Source organism: Plectropomus leopardus, chromosome 9 (assembly GCF_008729295.1).
Source record: "Plectropomus leopardus isolate mb chromosome 9, YSFRI_Pleo_2.0, whole genome shotgun sequence".
Lineage (NCBI taxonomy): Eukaryota > Metazoa > Chordata > Actinopteri > Perciformes > Serranidae > Plectropomus > Plectropomus leopardus.
The window spans coordinates 4,565,500-4,586,552 of NC_056471.1; the positions used below are offsets into that span (position 1 = coordinate 4,565,500).

Sequence of the window (21,053 nt, forward strand, 5' to 3'; positions counted from 1 at the left end):
TTTTAACATCCAAATCCTGAGCAAATTGGTGCAAATTCTGTAAAATATTGGGGGAAAAGGCAATGAGCAACCTGGGAAGAAATGTTCCAGAAACTGCAATACATTATTAAAACATAATTTTAAAAAAAGGCTTGAAAATGTCTTGAGGGAAAAAATTAATTACCATGATTATATATTTAAAACAGGGTTACACTTATTATAATTTTTGATAACTTTTTTCAAGTAGTTTGTTTTTTACTACTTTCTTTTTGTTTTTGTTTGTGTTTTAACAAATTTTCAGGTACTTTTCTTGTACTTTCTGCTATTTTCTTGTTGTTTTTTGCATCTTTTTTCTGTTGCTCATTGCTTTTCGTTCCTTTTTCTTTTTTTTCTTCTTTTTTCACTAATTTTTTAGATAAGTTTCTTGGACTTTCTACTAATTTGTTGCTATTTTTTTTTGTCATTTCGTCATTCATTGCTCATGGCCTTCTTTCCATGTTTTCAAAAGAAATAAAGCTAATTTGCTCAGGTTTCAAAGGGTTAAAGACTAGCTGATTGATTCCACTGGGGCAGCAAGCATCATTGCTGTCTGTTGACAGGCATCTGAAGCTGCTGTCCTTTCAGCAGCCACTAGATGGTGCAAACAAAAACTACAGCTTCAGTGGGACTGATGTGGAATCCTCAGTCAAACACCAGAGCACCAGCTTTTCATGCTTCTTTGACTGTGACCAGCAGCTCTACAGCTCGCTCTGTCAGTTGGCTGGTTGCTGGTTTCCTAACCCTTTGGAGGCCACAGCTTTAGCTTGCTAGGAGGCTTAATTTTGACATAGTGGTCAAGTGTGAGTATGTGTGAGTATGTGTGAGTATGTGTGAGTATGTGTGAGTAAGTGTGAGTATGTGTGAGTAAGTGTGCTCGTGTTCATGCAGTTGGCTAAAAGGGCTCGGGTGGCAAAATGAGTGGCCTTTTGCAAAAAGATGCATATCTTTCATATAAATGGAAATCACAAGATACTGAAGAAAACTCTGCCTGCATAGGACTCTATTAACCCTTTGAAACCTGGAAAAATGAGTTTGGTGTCTCTCAAAAACATGAGTAGAGAGCAATGAACAACTTATTAAGACATGGCACAAAAATTTGTACATCAGTAAAATAAATAAATGAACAAGAAAATAACCTTAAAAATAAGCCCCAAAAAACAAAAAAGAAAAGTAAAAAACAAATCAAGAAAATGACCCCCTCCCCCCAAAAAGGAAAAGGACACATAATTTTAAATATATGGTTGTAATAATTATCAATATAGTTTTCTGGACATTTTTCCCTGATTTTTTTTTAATTTTATTTCTACTCTACTTTAATTTTCTGGTGTTTTTCTTCTCCCCTTTTCACTAATTTTTACTAACCAAATCAATTCGCTCAGGTTTCAAGGGTTAAATACGTGAAAAAGCATCTGAATGCAGCACAAGAAAAGTGATGTTCATTTAGATTTCAAAGGTTTAAAAAGTCCAAAATCCTCTTTCCAAAATACACAGCAAAACTCAGCACTAATTTGACTTATTTTATGGCGTTTTCTTTTAAGAATTACAGTTCTAATATTAAGATTTATTATGACTGCGGCTACAAAGGATGAGAATTTGGAGGAGAATAAGAAGTCAGCTGATGTGGTTCTCTGTGGAGATGTTTTTGTGGCAGCTCAGACTCGAGGCTGATGGGATCAGACAGAGGAGGACCCAGTTATCCACACATGACCCCTCTACAGCTGTTCTTTCTAACAACATCACTTCCTATGAGGGGCACAGCTGTCCTGTGTGAGGTGATGTTGGTGTCCTATTTGATTTGAGGTAGCATGCTGCCATCTGCTGGCCATAGGCTCTACCAGTAAAATATTATAAATACAGTATAAGACAAGCATGTCCATTTTTGTGTCTGCATCAAACTGGTGGAAGATGGAAGATAAAATGTCAAAACATGGTTGAAATAATGTTAAAACCTGAAAATCTGTCATTCAGTGTAATTGTCTGCACTTCAGTTTAACTATTACATCTTTCAATAAACATTTAAAATACTAGTTAAAGTACTAATAGTTTTTCTTGGCATCTTCTGATGAGTGTTGGCAAAAGTTGTACTAAAAAAGACCGCATCCTGCTATTTTATTTAAAGTATTAAAATAGGCAGGGGACAAATGTGTGTATGTATCCATACATCAGCAGCCTGTGCGCTTATCTTGTGTGATGTAAAATGGGTAAAATGGAAATGCTTAAATGCTATTAAGTGTTTATTTTCTTAGCCCATCAACCATGAGTGAGCTCCCTCTATAAGTGACTGCTGAGTGAGTCAGACATGAACTATGAACTAACCTTAGTTCTGCTATTTAAAAGATTTCTACACAACTGTTTTAGACCGTCAGCAGAGGGATATAATTAGTGTTTTTGCATGTATTCACTTGTTTCAAAGTAAATGTAGTGTGTCCAAGAGTGGGAACTTGTCCTCTGTCTTTCATGTGTTAGTGGCGTAAATATTCAGCCAGGTTACTTGATGTACACTATATGGACAAAAGTATTGGGACACCTAAAATTTACACCTGCAGGAGCATTTATGGCATCCCATTCTAAATCCATAAGCAATAATATGCAGTTGGTTCCCCCTCTGCAGCTATAACAGCTTTCTTCAAGATTTTTGAGTGTGTATGTGGGAATGTTTGCCCTTTCATGCAGATTTTACAAACCTGGGGCAATGGGACTGAATAAAACATCTGAATTCAATGATTAAGAGGTGTGGTCCAATACTGTCTTCCATATAGTGTACCTTGAATCATCTCAACTAGTAGTTAGAATGTAACATTGTGTGTCACTCACCACTTTGCGGACTCTGTTCTTATAGTCAATGTGAAGCTCTTTGTGTTTCTGCAGGGCAGCTTCTAAAGTCCTCCTTAGATCCAGCGCCCTCCTCAACAGCTGCTGCTCAGCACCTGACTTGGTGAAGACCTACAAACACACACACACACACACACACACACACACACACACACACACACACACACACACACACACACACAAACACAAACACAAACACAAACACACACAGGGAAGAAAGGGAAGACAGGCAAACCTGTTACTGGGACAGTTGGACAGATCCAAGGCTTTCCATTATTCTTAGCTCTTGCAGTAGAAGAAGGAGTGTTAGCATTAGCATCAGTAACTAGAGGGTTGTTTTTTCATCTTGTACACTAATTTCTGTCCACACAATTTAATATGATTATTTATTCCTACATATTTTAGCCCTGTGTGTTTGTACTAACCTGAACCCAGCCCTGCACAGCTGGGAGGTGTTTGGTTGATATCAGTTTATGGAGGTCTATCATCGTGGAAACCACTGCCTCATTATCTTCTGTCTCCTTAACGTGAAGACCTGTGAGAGGGTGGTGAGAAAAAAAGCAAAGAAAAGACATATTTCACTGATACAGCCAGTGTCATAGTATAAAATCATTCCAGTATATACATTCATATCTATATATATTTATATCTAGATAGATATAGATAGTCTGTCTGTCTATATGTAATATACATTGACACTTAATTGGAAAAATGTCACTCTATGCCAATTATGAACTCAGCCTAAATAAAATTGTAAAAAACTGTTTCACTAACTTTTTTCATTAAAAAGTAGTTGAAACATTTCTACCTCCTGACCAGCACCACACATTTTTAGTAGAAACACACAGTAAACAACAAGTGATTGTGTATGTTATTGCGACGGTTTACAGCAGTAAACGATTATATTAAAAAAGGAACATGTAGTTTATCAAACTTACAATTACATTTTTTTATTGAACTTACCTATAATCATGATAGAAATTATGCATGATTGATATATTTTAAATTAACTTTTTTCTTAATCCCATAAACCCCCTTCAACTCTACAGAGTGCCCCTATAGGTACCTGTACCCCCATTTGAGAAACCCCGTCCAATTTCGGTACTTGGACAGTTTTTGACACTCTGAGGTGGGGTAAAGCACAGTGTGTACATAAACACTGAGTTGCCAGTTTATGAGGTACACCTTGCTAAATGTACAAAATCAATTTGAATAACTAATAAAGCAGAAACGCAGTAATTCCGTGTCTGTCTCAGACTGTCAGAGACTGTGACAGACAGCTGATGAATTAAATATGATTGTTTTTGGGGAGACATATAGTTTGTGGTGCTGTTAGAATGTATTGCATTACATTGAATGGTGTCTTTATTATTTTGTCCACCCCCCCAAGGAATCAGCACCTCTAAGATACTGTCAGCATTATAGTTTTAACAGTTAAACTACAACTATTGTAAACTAGAGTGTGTTGTATGGCAGTACGAGTGGAGTTGTTCTAAACTGTGAACCCACCAGGACTGAGCTTCAGCTGCAGACTGTAGGAGTGAGAGACCAGGCCAGAGTTCCGAATGAAAGAGTCTTCATCCCGGGGATCCCCCTCCTCTTCTTCACTACTTCCCTCCTCCTCTCCGTCATCGTCCTCCTCCTCCTCCTCTCCCTCATTGTCCTCCTCCTCTCCCTTCTTATCCTCCTGTTCGTTCTCGTCCCTCCTCTCTTTCTCCTCTCTCTCATCTTCAGACCTCTCCATCTTTTCCTTCCCTTTTGTCCCGTTCCTGTTGTTCCCCTTTTCCTCTGTCGTTCCTTTGTCTTCTTTTCCTTCTCTCCACTCATCCTTCAGGTCCTTGCTGCAGCACGGCTGTTCATCCACTGATTCGTCGGCTGGTTGGGTGTTGGCACGGCTGTTGCTGGTGGTCCGGATGTCTGTGAGGTCAAACTCGGGGAAAAGCAGGTTCATGCAGGATTCCATCTCTGTCAGTGTCGCCTCGATTTCCTGATATGACTCTGACAAAGACACGATACAGAAAATGTCACATTCAAGCACAAAAACATTCTAGATCTTCACAGACCACACAGCATCATAGGGAGTGTGCTGGACTGTCAATTTAATCCAGTTCTTGACAATAAAAAAATCAATTAGTATTGTCATTATCACTGGCAGTAATGTTTTTAATTCTTAAGGACTGTTTGGTACATTTTACACACTTTTCATTTTGGTTGTGCTCTTGAATATGGCATACACTTTGCCAAGATTGTGTATTTTTGTTTAATCTTGGAATTTCAACAAACAAAATGGTTACATTCATACTGTTAAGTGCAAAAAATGCTCCACTGAAACCCATTTAAACTGCAATTTTTGATCCCACAGTCATCAAAGCATAAAAACATGCATTGTATTATTTCGGGGTGTCATTTTGGGCTTTTGCCTTGGAATCTGTTGTATGCACTATTTTCTACCTGATGACATAATGTTTTACTTTTATTTATATGGCATATTGAGAAAATGCATGCTATTTCCACTAGAGGCACTGTCACAATCAGTGTTGCTGCTCATCATTGGCATATTCCAGGCTGTGATAATTTAAAAAATCTACTTAGCATGTAGTATATTGAAAAAAAATCAATTTTTGTGTTTTTTCATCTAAAAACATAGTGACATCACGACAAAAGCCTGGCTATTAAAGGGTAAAATTTCTGAAAATTAATGAATATCTCATATTTTTAATTACAACTGATCTTAAAATATAAACTCAATGAAAGTAGAAAATCATATTACTGTAAAATATTTTTTAAAGCCTGATTTTGAAAAGCACATTTTGAGCACAGAGCAATACAAATGTGTATTAACGCAGGCCCTAAGGGTTAAACAATGTGGCATTTACCCTCCATGTCTTTGGAGGCTGCCTCCACTCTCTCCTTGTAGATCCTCTCCATTTTCCTCTGTCGCTCCTCCTCCCTCCTCCTCTCTGCTACCGTCCTGGCCTCAGCATCCTGGAAGTCAACCTGACAACACGGACGCATCACATCGCTTACAACATGGAAACGCAGTCAGCAACGGTAGCACGAAAAAGGACTGAGAGTGAACATAGCAGCTCCATGTCACCCAGTGTCATCATTAGGTGAACATTTTCATCTGTCCTCCAACACTTTGATTTATGAAAAAGGGGGGCGAATTTTTCTAAAGCTCAGAGGGTTGCTTCATTTCTGTGAAGTGCACTATCTCAATGCATTGTGTCAGATGAAGAAACCCATGTGACTTATGACGTCAACCTCACAAAGCTGCTAGCATGACTGCACACTATTAGTCTTGAGCAACGTGAGAACCATGTTGCCATATAATGGTTGGGGAAACAGTGCCTTCTGTGTCTGAGATATGACATTGAGCAATGGCCAGAAAAGTGTTTTTGCAGAACATTATGATGTCACAGTAAGGTTGACCTTTTGGATATAAAAAGTCGTTATTATTTCCTATTAGACATTTGTGTGAAAAGTTGTCAGTGTTAGCATGTGAATTCTTGAGAAAACATGTTTGCTGAGGTCACAGTTACCAGATTCATTCAGCTCATTCTTGAGTCCAAGGGGATGTTTGTGCCAAATTTGAGAGAACTCTGTCAAGGTGTTCTTGAGATACTGCATTCACCAGCATGCAACAGATGCAGTCACAGTGACGTTGACCTTTGATCACCAAAATCTAATCAATTCATACTTCACTCAAAGTGCTCATTTGTGCCGAACTTGAAGAAGCTGTGACCTTTGCCTTTTACCACCAAAATCTAATCAGTTCATTGTTGAGTCCAACTGAATGTTTGTGCCAAATTTGAAAAACTCCCTCAAAGTGTTCTTGAGAGTTTATGTTCACAAGCATGAGACAGACGAGGTCACCGTGATCTTTGACCACCAAAATCTAATCAGTTCATTCTTGAGTCTAAGTGAACATTTTTGCCTTATTTGCTGAAATTCTGCAAGCTACTGTGTATGGAACTGTTATGATACCTGCATGATTGTAAATCTTTACAGGCAAAATATCAGCACAAAAATGTGGAAAAACTTTGATAGACTAACTTCACTGTGTGCTGTATTTTACATTGTGGTTGCTTTCAGTCTTTTAATTCATCAACAGAATGTTGATGGGAAATTGGAAATGTTTCTCCTTAGCTACAGTATCATTGCGTTATTGCACAGTTTGTCCAGTAGCAACAAAAGAAAAAGTCTCCTACCTTCTTAACCTGTTTGAGGAAGTGGTAGCCGAGCGCTAACTTCTTATAAGCTGTCCCAAAAGAGGCCTGCCATGACTGGACAGTCTGGATGGCCAGTGACCTCAGCTTCCTGGCTACTTCTTTGGGAGGAGGGAGAGGCTGCTCCGAGTCTGTCTCTACTGTCAACTCCAAGAACTCCTACAGGAGAGGGAGGATCGAGAGAGATGAGGAGAGAAAAGGGAGATGATAGGAACATGCTACACTTGATATCCCAAAAATACACGGATACATTTTGTAACTGCTCAGGTTACACAGCGAGACATTTATTTCCATAACTGACTTGTAATGACCTGAATAAGACCTGCACCTGAGTATAATAAGATGACAGGTGTGAAAACAAATTCAAATGCATATTATAATATTATACATATTAACTCGTAAAACTAGGTGCTGTGGTGTTTGGTGTGAGATAACTACGTGAGAGGAGCGTTTGGTGTACATGATGTCCGTACCTGGAAGTTGTCCACCAGCAGCGTTCTGAAGTGGTGTGACCTGGAGAACAGCTCACTGGCTATCTGGAAGGCAGACAGTCGGATCTCGGCGTGTTCTTGGTTCAGTTGAGACATTACAGAGTGGTACACTTGGTCTATGCAGTCATTGGACACTCTGAGAGGAATGACACACACAGAGTGAACACTATTAACGATTTGTCATTAAATCTTACACCATCTGTGTGAAAATACTGTATTATTTCTGTTATTTATATTCTTATAATCATGCAAATTCCAACTTTACCACAATGTTTTTAAATGATTTCCCACTACAAATCTTTTGCCATCAAACTGTCTACAAACAAGTTGTTTAACCCCTTAGGCCCGTTTAATATTGCACACACTCGTATCGCTCTGCGATTTCACCTGTTAGTATAGACCACATTTTTCCATTGAGTGTTGACAACATCCATTTTTGATTCCAAACAAAGACCACAGCAGGTGTGTGATCAACCTGAAGACGTTTTACCCATTAGCAGAGTTGAGTTACCCCTTTTTTGACGGTTGAATGTAGTGATTTATACGCACAACAAAGTTTTTTAGTGACCACAGAGCACATTTTGCATTATTAGAGATATAAAAAAAACTTTTTCATGGCCTGATGGACATATAAAGGGGCCCCAGTGCAAAAAACAATGATGTGAGCCCAGTTTAGAACTTTAAATATGTGTCGCAATTGAGCAAGATTTTTTGTTCTTGTTGGGCTTTTTTGGCCTTTATTTAAAAGGACAGCTAGAGAGATGACAGGAAAGAGGGATGAGAGACTGGGGATGACACACAGCAAAGGGCCGCCAACTGGACTCAAACCCGGGGCCACTTCAACAAGGAATGAATTATTCTTCTGGGTAGTTAGAAACATACTTGCAGATCTTCTTGATTTCCTTCATTTTGTCCTGGTTGAGCTGTGGCTGTCCTGATGTGGTCAGCTCCTCCACCAGCTCCGACAGCCTGTCCCTCTGAGACAACTCCATCACTGCTCATTAACACACGTGCCAACGGGAACACACCGCTGATGACGAAAAGGAGATTACATGGAGTGAAATTCTCCAGCTTAATCATTTAACAAGACAGACAACAATAATATCTGTGTCAAAATAAATAAATAAATGGAAACGTGAGGTGTGAATCCTGGTGAAAACTATGATCAGCTACACGAGTGCTGGGAAGATATACAAAGAGAGAAACACTACATGATATAGAAATGTTGCTATCACAAAAAAATACTGGCTTACATTGTTTAAGTGTTGAATGCACTTTTGAAAAATCAAGCTTAATAATGTTTTTAGATTAAAAAAAACACACAAAAAAATCAATTACTTTCAATGTATGACATGCAAAGTAGATCACAGTTTTTTGGATTGTCATAGCCTTGTATACGTCAATGATTTGCAGCAACATTGCTTTTGATACATTGTTATTTTTTTGTGCGGTGTAAAACACTCACACTCATACCGCTCTGCACACAAAATGGGCTTTTCAGAATCAGGCTTTAAAAAATATTATACATGAATACAATTTTCTACTATTATTGAGTTAATTGTTTTATCCCACATTAGTCCTAATCATAAATATGAAATAGTTACTAATTTTTTTTTTTATTTTAACCCTTGCCAGGTTTTTTTCATGATGCCACTATGTTTTTAGATGACTTAACTTCATACACAGTCTAACGCAATTGATATTACTGACACAGGTTTTGTTCTAACTGTGATTTCACTTTTATAAGTTCTAGTTTATGGTGGTGTATGACAGTGCACTTAGTGGAAATAGCATGTTTTTTTTTCTCCAAATGCCAATAATGGGTTTTAAAAATGACATCATCAGGTGGAAAATAGTAAAAATAAGAAATTCCATGGCAAAAGTCCAGAATGACACCCTGAAATACCACAATGCATGTTTTTGTCTTTTAAAGGCTGTGGGATCAAAAATGTCAGTCTGAATGGGTTTCAGTGGTGCATTTTTTTGCACTTAACAGTATGAATGCAACAATTCTGTTTCCACACAGTAACTTAGACTTATTGTAGGAGCTGAGCCGGAAATTTCAAGATTCAACAAAAATACATAATCTTGCAATAATGTATACCATATGCATGAACACAGTCAAATTATCAAAAATGAAGAACGAAAAGCTTGTAAAATACAAATAGTAAGGGTTAAAACAAATACGTAAGAGTATTTTGGTGTTACAGAAGTCCTCCCATAGTACCATCAGAAATGTCTAAATTCTCATGCTTAAAACAACTGCACTGTGGGCTGTAATATATTTAGAATATCACAAAGTATATTGTAGATACTCCGCTATATTACAGTTATAAGGAAAGGTCATGTACCCACCACATGTATTAAGCTGGACTGTAACGATAATGCAGGCGAGCAGCCCACACACCATGTATAATGATTTAATTTAGCCAGCTTACGCTAATTAACGTTTTAATTAACAACAAAAACCCAAATTTGCAATTTTTTAGTCTGTTTATATATTCTAATCTGTTTTATCAAATTTTAAAGGAAAAATATAGAGAAGGAAGTGGCTACAAATCCTATCCTCGCGGTACCTCTCCAGGTGAAAGTCCAGGTCGTGTTGAAAATTAATTCATAGGTTAGCACTTTGTTAGCTGCTACCATGCTAATAAATGTAAACACAGGTTGTGTCTTTAAGCAGCGCGGAATATTAGCTTGTTTAAATGAATACACTGACTCAGTCGGTTACCTACCTGTTAGCTCCAAGTGACCAAAGAAACAAGTAGTCCATTCATGACAAAAGCCAGTAAATTACCGGCTGTTATTTAACACCGTTCATGGACGATCATCCTACGATAACGTTAGATATGTAAACATCACTATTTCCGGTAGCTGTTTGTACCACCGGTTCGACCTTTCATAATAAAAGCCTCGAAAAGAATAATGACCTTTGTGGGAAGATTTATCAAGTAAAATGAGAAAAATTAGTAACTGATAAAAATATTACCATGAAACTCCCCCAAGCTGATTACTTACAGCTAGATATTTTTTTATATTACAAGTTTTTTAAAAAAAAGAGTATGCTCAAATATGGTACCTAATTAAATGTAAACAGATTTACTTATCTTTCCAGAGCAGAAATCTTGACACTGAATCCACCTTTGAATTTTTTTGCTTTGTTTTTGACATATTAGGGTCAAGGGTGTCTCATTCTATCTATATAAATAAATCTATTTTCATTATATTACCCAAAATAATTTTTTTGTAAAACCTCTGTTAAACCTTTAGAACATAGATAGGAATAAAGCAGTTTGATGTATGTTAGTAATACTGCAATGGAGATTTTTGGCTCAGAGCATTAGGGAAAAAAACTTACATTGAGAAAACGGCCTTTAAAGATATATATTGTAAAATTCTATACATTTTTAGACAAAAATAAGACACTAGGGTAATAGAAAAAAAAGAAAATTCCCCAGCTGATCACTTACACTATGTTATGTTTTGCATTGCAAGTTTTTTTTAATAAAATTTTATATGTTAATATGCAAATGAGACATAATGTAATTAAATATGCACTTTTTGCATAAATACCCAAATCAGAAATCCGAACTTTAATACATACCTGACTGTGTGATTCTGTAAGTTTCTGCACAATGTTGCTGGCTTTGAAATGTTCAACAAAGCTTCATAACTGCAGCATTGACAAGTCTGAACTGGAAACTGAAGCTACTTGATACTCTATCTTAAGATGCAGTCACATCATCATGAAACAAAAAAATCGATATAGCACGATATCGATAAACAGATGCCAAGTATCGATTTTTTTATTACATGAATGATCGTTATTGCAAATATATATTAAATGTTTTAGAATAATAAAATCAATAGCTTTTTATATCTACTAGATACAGTTTGCAGCAATAAAAAATGACTGAAGTTATAAACAGACTGAAAAATGTATCTTAGACATAACTGATGTTGGTAATGTTTTCCTTTGGGGACTTAATTTGCAGTTGAAAAAAGTCAATTGAAATGTATCACAAATGATGTTATCACAACAATCAGAATATTGTGTCGTGTAAAATCACAAAAAATATTGTTTTGTTATTTATATTGTGATATCTTGATAGTTGGTGGTCTGATTTCTGGTTGAACTTGAAGGTAACACAAAAATAAGAAAGAAACACCATCTTTACAAAAAATATTTATTCTTAAATTAGGCACACAAAATAAAATTATTTTACATGACAGCCTTTTTTCTGATCCCCACCCCCGTCCAAAAACAGTCGAATGCCACAGACGAAATCTTGATTTGCTCAAGTTCAGACTGTGTCTGCAAAAGGTCCATTGTCCTTGCACTTCATGCAGTGGACTCTTGTCTTCTGTCTTTCTGTGGTTGGTCGTGCAGGTTTTTAATATCTAAGCAGTCTTTAAGTCTGTGAAATGCCACAGTGCATTTATCATGTTTTCATCTTGACTTGTAGAGCATCTATAAGTTCTACAATCTCTGTGAAGTAGCCGTTCTCCTCTCCGAGAATCATCTCTGACTGGACCATTTCCTGGTACTGGTGTCTGAGAGAGAGCAGAGAGCCCAGCAGAGAGCTGTCTGAGCGGTACTGATCCGAACACACGGGTGCCATCGCCAGGAGAGCCCGCAGAGCCTGAGAGAGGAATGACACAAACACTCAGAGCAAGTTCATTTATACACTTTGTTCATCTGTTCAGGCAGTCTGGCTCTCTGATTGGGTAACTTTAGTTTCTTTAACCCTGTGGGCCCGCTTTAATACCACACACGCTCATATCGCTCTGCACACAAAAGTCGCTTTTCAAAATCAAGCTCTGAAAAACATTATACGATAATATTATTTTCTACTTTGATTGACTTATTTTTTAAACATCAATCTTAATCATAAACATCAAATATTCATTAATTTCTGGATATTTTAACCATTTAAATGTCAGGTTTTTGTCATGATGCTGCTATGTTTTAAAATGAAAAAAAACAGACAAACAAAAATTGAATTATTTTCAATATGCAGCATGCTGAGTAGATTTTGTTTTTGATGATCACAGCCTGGGGTTTGTCAATGATTAGCAGCAACATTGACAGTGACAGTGTACCTGGTTGTAATAGCATGTATTTTCTCCATATGCCAAATACGGTAAAAATGAGGCGGAAAATAGTAAAAAGTGGGATCAAAAATTGTTCAGTTTGAACGGGTTTCAGTGGAGCATTTTTTGCACTTAACAGTATGAATGTAACAATTTTGTTGCCACAGTCTATTTTAGACTTATTGTAGGAAATGAGCTGGAAATTCCAAGATCAAACAAAAATATACAATTTCACCAAAATGTATGCCATATGCATGACCACAGCCAAAATTATCAAAAAATAAAGAAGTAAAAGCTGTTAAAATGCACCAAACAGTCTCTAGGGTCAAACTTGAACCATACTTTTCCATGTTTTTGTGTCCTAGTGATAAGATTATTTTCCTAAATCGGTACTGAGTGCTACATTACAGGCTTCAATGTAACCACTCTGGGCATGTCTTCACAGTGCACATGGTTCTTGAAGGCTTTCGTTAAAAGTGTTTTCTGTTAGAAATCTATTTTGTTTAACCAAAAACTGTGACCTGTTTTCCTAACTGTAACCAAGAAATCCTATCGAGGTAGAAAGCCCTCAAGGGAAACTTCCCCTAAATGCACATATCTTCAATGTACGTCCACTAAAGTGTTTGTTTTTTCCAGTGGACAAGCTCAAATTGTTATTCTAAGTGTCTGGCAACATTCTGTTAAGGATCCATACAGAGACAGACCTTATTGCTAAACAGTAACATCCTTTTGTGTTTAGGAAAGCCTTAATTAGTTGCATAGACACAAAAACATAGGGAAATAGAGTCTAGATTAAAACATATCAGAGTTTCCCTTTAAATGCAAATACTGGTTAATTAGATTGAATCTTCAGCATATCAAAGTGAGTCCACCTTCTCCCTGTAGTCGTGCTCAGTGGACTGCAGCAGCTGTGGGACCAAACTGCACCAGCCCTTCTCCAGCAGCTCCCCCTGCAGGGACACCTTCGAGTACTGCCGCACCCGCTCTTCATGGGAGGCATCCTGCACCAGGTCCAGACCTGCCTGAGAGATCAGCTCCTGGTGGTGAAGGAGAGACCAGCATCAGCGTCAACCGGGGCCTTAGAGTCTGAGCCATTGCATGAAAATTGTTCTTCTTTACTATAAAAATAAATCACGATGAAATTTTACGTCTTGACTAACAGTTTGTGGGTCGTACCTTCTCACTGATCATGTCATATAACATGGTGACGATGCGTGTCCGCAGAACTCCGCCTCCGTCTTCCCTGAACAGCTCTGATAGGACCTGCAGCCCTCCGTGTGACAGGAAGTGGCGCTGCGCGTAGGGGAAGTTACGCAGGAGGGAGGCCACTGCGAACAGAACCTGGCGCACAGAAAACACGAGAACTGAATTTCACGTTTGTACGCACCTTTGAGACAATAATGATGATGGGGAATGGTGTTGGTACCTTCTTCTTGACTTGGAGCGGCTGCGCAGTGGCCAGCATGGTTAAGAGTGTCTGCAGAGCTCCACTCTCCACAGCCTTCACCTGGACAGCCGGGTTACTGCGAGACACAGAGACGCACCGTTAGTAGCTGTTATGAGGCATTTCCACCAGGAGGTTGGTTCGGTGCAGTTCAATTCGGTATGCTTTTTTTTGCGTTTCTACTGTGAAAAGTTGGGGATGGTACCTTTAAGCTACATTTCTATCACAGACTTTTGGTATAGGACCTTTGGAATCAAAAGTACCACCTACAAAAAGGTTCCTAGAACCTAGATCTGTGTAGTGTTTCCTCCGCAGACGGTACTCCTAAATGTGGGAGGGGTTGTTGTCACTTGCTGCTCATCTGTGATACAGAGAGGAAACACAGTGAGTGCTGTCGAACAGAGCAGCGAGTGACAACAACCCCGCCCACATGTAAGAATACTGTCTACAGCGGAAACCATATACGGATCTATACCTTCATAGGTGGAACTTTTGGTTCCAGAGGTACTTTAAAGAAAGCTTTTGACGTAAACATAGCTTTAGAAATTTAAACATGATGAAACAGTGGCACTGACATGAAGCACCTGTGGATTTTGTGTTTCCACCTCCTGTGCTGAGCAACTACAGCGAGGTGTGTTTAAACACAGAGGAGAGATATTGTTCAGCTGTAGTGGAGAAGTGAAGATTACTTAGTAAGATGTGAAGCACATCAGTCGGATTTTTGTTTACTATAATGAACAGCTGTTTGTACCTGGCCACAGCAGATCCCAGGACAAACGCACACCTCTCCTGTAATCTGAAGTCAGAGCTGTTGAGACCATCCAGAATGAGCTGGAGACCCCCCATCGAACAAAGGGTCTGAGCGTTATCCACCTAACACACACACAGACACACACACACACACAGTGGTGGTATTTATATCCTTTACTTAAGTAAAAGTACTAGAGTAGTGATAAAGTAATAAAACAGCCAGAACCAAAAAACTCAGTTAAAAAAAAAACAGAAAAACACCCCAAAAGTCAACATTGTTTTTTTAAAAAGAAGAAAAAAAACCCTACAAACTCATAATTACAAAAAACAGTTACAAAACGCCAAATTATTTTTAAAACAACAAAAAAGATAAAGACTTAAATGTTTATCAAAATAGTAGGCAATTAATTTTCTTTAATTGGACCAATTGGTTAATCAATTAATCATTGCAGCTGTACTTATATTATACACTTGAATTATAACACAACATCATATTTCAAGAACTGGTCTTGTGTTTTTAATTAAAAAAAATCTTAACTTGTAAAATAAGTAAAGCTCTCAGATGATCGTAGTGAAGTAAAAAGTACAATATTTCCCTAAAGTAGCATTAAAAGAAAATACTCAATCAAAGTACAAGTACCTCAAATTCACACTTATATACAGTACTTGAGTAAATGTACTCAGCTACATTGCAACACTGCACAAACACCAACTTAAGTCCCAGAACATGTGAGCAAACGTGTTCAGAGCAGACGTGTCGGTTTGATTACCTGATGCACCAGGTACTCGAGCTCCAGCAGGATGCTCAGCCTCTGCTCTGTGGTCGAGTTGCTGCTGTTAAACTGGTCCAGCAGACGCCTCATGATCTGCACACCAACACAACACACTTGAGTCAGCCGAACAAACTACCACAAGACACGTTCTGCTGCTGCTTCACTGTTAAATACAATGCTTTACTGAGAAGTCGAGTACTGTCTGCAGCCTCTGATCAGAGCCCCTGAACTGAAAGTGTTGCCAAGGTAATTTTGTGGAAAAGCACTGAAAGATGTAATTAAAAGAAGTCCTTGACAATGCTGAAATTTTGGATGCAATCTGTTTTAATTAAACCATTCCCATCACGATGCCACATAGCAGCTCCAACTCTGCACCCTTACACACATCCATACAGAAACAGCAGGAATACAGTGGAGAGAATTCATGGTCGCAATGTATTAAACGGTCTTACAGACCACCGCTGTCTACAGGGCTGCCTCCTCTACTGTCACCTCCTTTGCTGTGTGAAACTTTTGACTCCACCTTCTAGCACCATCTATTGGCCGTATCTACGTCATTATAAAGGTGCTGAGATGTCTACAACATTTTAAATAGACACATTTATTTTTGTACGTAAAGGGAGTATAAATGAGCCCTCGGGCCACTATGACGTACCTGAACATCCGTCTCTACCTGCAGGTCCAGCTGAGCCAAGTCTCTCTTTAGCTCCTCAATGGGACGAAACTTCGATGCCACAGAGTCCTACAGACACACGGCAGGAGAGGACACATTCAGCATCGTTTGAGTGTAATATGTTGTTTAATTATAAAATAAGCTGCACACATTTTTTTAAAATAATATTATTAGTAAATAATAATAATATATTTTATTATCTTTTAACAATAAATACACACAACATTAATTACACATCACATTAACATTTTTTACAAGCTTAACCCCTTTAAAACCCACGCAAATTTGCTAGATTTCTTTCAGAAACATGGAAAAACAGTTTAAAAAAATTACCTGAAATTACCAAAATTACAAAAAAAAAACACAAACAAAAAACAAACAGGAAAGTAAAACATAAAAATATTATTTAGTTTTATTTTTTATTCTGAAAAATAATATTAAATATGTAATAATAATAACTAGAATTATATTTCTTTGGAAAAGTTCCCCTTGCTTTTTAAAAAACATATTCTTTAAATCTACTAATTTCTTGCAATTTGTGGGATATTACTTGCCAAGATGCTCACTGCCTTTTTTTCCCATGTTTTTGAAAGAGATCAAACCCATTTGCTTGGGGTTAAAAGATTTTTAAAAAGAATATTAGTAAAATGATCTATTTCATTTACATTTTATTGTATTTCAATTTCCATTTTAGTGTTAAGAAAACAAATTGTGTGTCTAAAATGCACATTTCTTAAATTATGTCAAAAAAACTAAAACTACTCTCAAATATTCTATATTTTCAGAAGTGATTCTATAACCTTGTAGTTAGTTTTGTTTTGATTTTGTATTAATGTGCTGTGTATGATTTACGCCTTCATTTCTCTGCCGTATTGTCACCTGTTGTTCTGCGTCTCTGCTCGCTGGGTTCATGTCCTCCTTCATCTTCTTCACGGCTCTTTTCAGCTCTTCAGGACTGAAGGAGTGCCGACTCTCCTCTGTCTCCCTGTACACACAGAATTTTACTGCTGACAGAATATTCACATTTTGCTTTGCTCATAGCAAAACTAAGCTGTGATCACTGCTGCTTGTACAAAGTATTCAACCTGTGAAATAAAAGAATAAAAGGCTTCTTTAAGTCTCAGGAGTTTCTCTGGACTGTACCTGTGCTCCTGGGTCCAGTATTTGAGCTGCTCCTCTCCCAGTCTGACCTCCCTCTGACCGGTCTGCAGATTCAGCCTCACATGGGAACCTGCGGGCACTGCCTGGCCTGCAAACACACACACACACACACACACACACACACACACACACACACACACACACACACACACACACACACACACACGCACACACACACACACACACACGGTAAGTGTAAAACAGAAAAGATGCTTTTTTATACCATGGCAGTGCAGCAGTACATTACCTGGTTTGAGTGTTTGCCACTCTTCATTAGGTTGGATCACCTCCAGATCTCCTTCATCTTCATCAACCACCACCTCCTCTTCTTCATCACCAACTACTGCCTCTGCTCCTTCTGTGTTCTCCACCACAGTTAAGGCCGAGTCAGACTGCGCACATGCACACACGCATACACGCACACGCACGCACACACACACACACACACACACACACACACACACACACACACAAAAAACCATCTTGGGTATTTCATCTTGGCTACACTGACCATCAACATTCAAGTAGTACATATTAATACTACTATAGAAAAACTTTGCTCTTGAAAAGATCATATTCATAATGCGTGCTTGCATATTAGATGCACATAAGTTTTTGAGGGACCGTTTTATTTCCCCTGCAATTTCCTGGATCAGTATGTAAGAACTCATATTTTGCTTGGGGCCACTTTTACAACATTTCTAGGACTTGAGGACATTCCTCAGATTTTGGGATTTTTCTTGGATTTCAAGGCATTTCTAAGATTTTATGACATTTCTGCCATTTTGGGATGCATTTAAGGACGTTTCTCAGATTTTAAGACATTTCTTGGATTTTAGGACATTTCTTGGATTTTAGGATGTTTCTAAAATTTTAGGACATTAGGGGCTTAGCCAGGACCTCTGTCAATGAGGTTTATGCACTCTGGTACCTGAGGTGTACTAAAGGTACAAAAACAATTCCCGGAGTGAATCACTTTATTTTTTGATTGTGAATTAGATATTGGTTGGGGGGCCAGCCAGCACTCTATTAGGGACAAGATTTGGTAATAAATGTCTCACAAATTGCAAGAAATTGATGCATTTAGAAAATCATTTTTACAAAGGATGGGAAAAATATCTAAGGGAAAAGAAAAAAAAGCTAGGGAAAATGTATCATAATTACATATTCAAAATTGTTTTACCAAATTATCATACTTTTAAGAACTTCTCCTGAGTCATTTCCCATTTTTTGTTGTTGTTGATGTTTATTAACTTTTTCGTATTATTTTTAAAGGTTTTTTTTTTTAAATATATCTATAATTTTCAGGTAATTTTCTTGTACCTATTACTACTTTCTTGCATATTTTTGGGTCATATTTTCTTTCTTTGCTCATTGCTTTCTTTCCATGTTTTTGGAGGAAAAAAGCCAATTTGCTTAGGTTTCAAAGGGTTAAAAGTCCCCAGAAAGAGAACACTTGACCCTCCTGAGGCCGTAGGATAAATCAGACACTCTTTCCTGGAAGGGAACGTCCTCCCTCATTAGTAATCACATCTGTCCCCACCCCAAACCTGATGTAACGTGATCTAAAACATGAAAAAAAGACATGTAATCCAAAACAGCTCACCTTTTGGCCAAAAATGCTGCCGATATGACAGCAATGAAGCAACAAGAGAACAGCCAGGGTTAAGCAGCTGAACGAAGCTCCTGTGGTGCTGCAGGGTGTCAGTTTCATGGTGACTGAAACACAGCAAAGCACAGCGGGATATCAGTAGGGGAGACCGGGGTTGTTTGGCACACAGAAACATAATGTAATGTAATGTAGCTCATCTGCTATGAAAGTCACTGGCTGTTTTTGACTAAATTTCACTTGCATAGTTTCAAAAGTAAAAAAAAAAAAAGTCTGTGGACTAAAAGTAGATAGAGATTTTGAAAAATGATGAGTGATTTTAGCTGGCTGACATTTCACTTTTGAAGACATTCCTATAATTTCTCTCTCTGCCTCTCTCTATCATCACACACCACACACACACACACACACACACACATATACACATATATATATATATACAACAGAAGATGGAATATTAAGAAAAAAAATAAAAGTAAGTAAATATTATAGCATATAATTATACTAATAAAAAGTAAATATTTAATAGTAATATTGAAAAGTAAATATTTAATAAATAAATACCAGTACAAAGAATAGTCGGTTCTTCATTAAACCATAAAGTGAGAAGTGCTACAGGTATCAAATCACTAAAATCTAGGGGTTTGGTTCAGATTTAGAGAGGGGGAAACACATCAACGGATTAACAGTCGACTCAACACCGGCAAAGAAATATTAGGAAACCATAAACGTTATCAGTCATTGTTACTTTAATTTGACTTATTCCCTTAGTATTGGCTGCTGTTAAAACACTATATAAGTAAGGTTATATGTGAAATAGCAAATGGGTTCATAAGAGTCTAATTTGTGACATGTAAACATGTCCATGAGCAGAGACCACAGAATGAGAGGTTAAACAGCAGAGGCTCACTGGCTGGATATGACAGAAATATTCACAGTAAAATAAAAGTTCTTTAGCTAACAGGATATCAGGTTAGCAACAACTCACCTGTATGGGACGTTTCAGGCGGCAGGCTGTCAATTTAATCCACGTAAACACTGAAGGTTCAGGTCCCGCAGACATCTGAAGTCTGCTGTGCGGCTGCTGTCGCTGTCCTCTCTGCTCTCATTGGTCCACGTGTGTCTTCTTCTTCTGTAGAGAGCCGTCACACAGGGGGACAAACCACTTCCGCCCCCTGCTGGCACGGAGCGGTAATAAGGACGCACAATATTATTTCAATGAACTTTATTCAACATTAATATCAAATAGTCAAAAAAGGCACATCATATCCTAGGAGTAGGAGTAAACAGATTATCGGCCTGGCTGATTATTTGGGCTGATATTTGGCATTTTGCCGATTATCTGCACAAAGTGTTTTCTCTGTCGCGCTCTCTCTTTTTTCTACTTTTTATTTATTCAACATAAAGACAACACATGCAAAATACAATGCAGAGGAGATGTTTACAATAACTTCACATACTTATCATATTTCTGGTCTTTTCATCCCGATTTTCAATACTGGCAAGTAACAAATTAATGGTAATGACATTTCCGAAAAAGCTCTTACCAGGTTGGCATTTACCTTTCAACTTGCTGTTCACAATCCAAGGAAAAGATCACACAAAATATGCAAGTATGACAAAACAGTAATAACAACAAGTATAAATCAGAGTCTGCGTTTTATTTTAATGATCACCAGTCAAATGAATTAATTAAAACATGTAAAGAAAGTGTCAACATGGGGGGAATCTTTCACTTTGTAAAACCTCATTGAGCTATTTTTATTTATTCAATTTTCAATTTAAATTTTCAGTTGACTTTGTAAAAAATAGGTGCAGGGGATGTGCTGTATTTGATGTTGAAAGTGTCAGTTTTGATTAAAGATTTGCTAAAGGCTTTTAAACAGAGTTTTGTGTTGGAGGTTTGTTATATTTCAAATTCGAAATATTTTCAGTTTTATAAATGCATGTCAGTTCCAAATATTATTTATTGGTCTTAT

At 37.6% G+C, this 21,053-nt stretch overlaps 2 protein-coding genes across 2 annotated transcripts in view; both read right to left on the reverse strand.

The window, feature by feature from the left end:
* uvssa (UV-stimulated scaffold protein A) overlaps positions 1–10,398 on the reverse strand; it is a 43,287-nt gene extending 32,889 nt beyond the window's left edge. The window contains exons 1-8 of the mRNA XM_042493249.1: positions 10,306–10,398; positions 8,453–8,600; positions 7,553–7,706; positions 7,062–7,238; positions 5,727–5,847; positions 4,360–4,848; positions 3,276–3,385; positions 2,833–2,961 (exon numbers count right to left, since the gene is read on the reverse strand). Of these exons, the coding sequence (XP_042349183.1) occupies positions 2,833–2,961; positions 3,276–3,385; positions 4,360–4,848; positions 5,727–5,847; positions 7,062–7,238; positions 7,553–7,706; positions 8,453–8,562 (1,290 nt within the window). The 5' untranslated portion in view covers positions 8,563–8,600; positions 10,306–10,398. The remainder of the gene's footprint in view (positions 1–2,832; positions 2,962–3,275; positions 3,386–4,359; positions 4,849–5,726; positions 5,848–7,061; positions 7,239–7,552; positions 7,707–8,452; positions 8,601–10,305) is intronic.
* Positions 10,399–11,777: 1,379 nt separating this feature from the next.
* On the reverse strand, positions 11,778–20,165 carry sil1 (SIL1 nucleotide exchange factor). Its single transcript, XM_042493551.1, has 12 exons — positions 20,063–20,165; positions 19,072–19,184; positions 17,713–17,857; positions 17,448–17,553; positions 17,184–17,289; positions 16,287–16,373; positions 15,629–15,724; positions 14,860–14,981; positions 14,091–14,187; positions 13,841–14,005; positions 13,537–13,701; positions 11,778–12,213 (listed from the first exon to the last, which is right to left on the reverse strand). Exons 2-12 carry the CDS (start codon positions 19,177–19,179, stop codon positions 12,013–12,015), a joined length of 1,398 nt encoding a protein of 465 aa, XP_042349485.1. The 5' UTR covers positions 19,180–19,184; positions 20,063–20,165; the 3' UTR covers positions 11,778–12,012.
* Between the last annotated feature and the right edge of the window lie 888 nt (positions 20,166–21,053).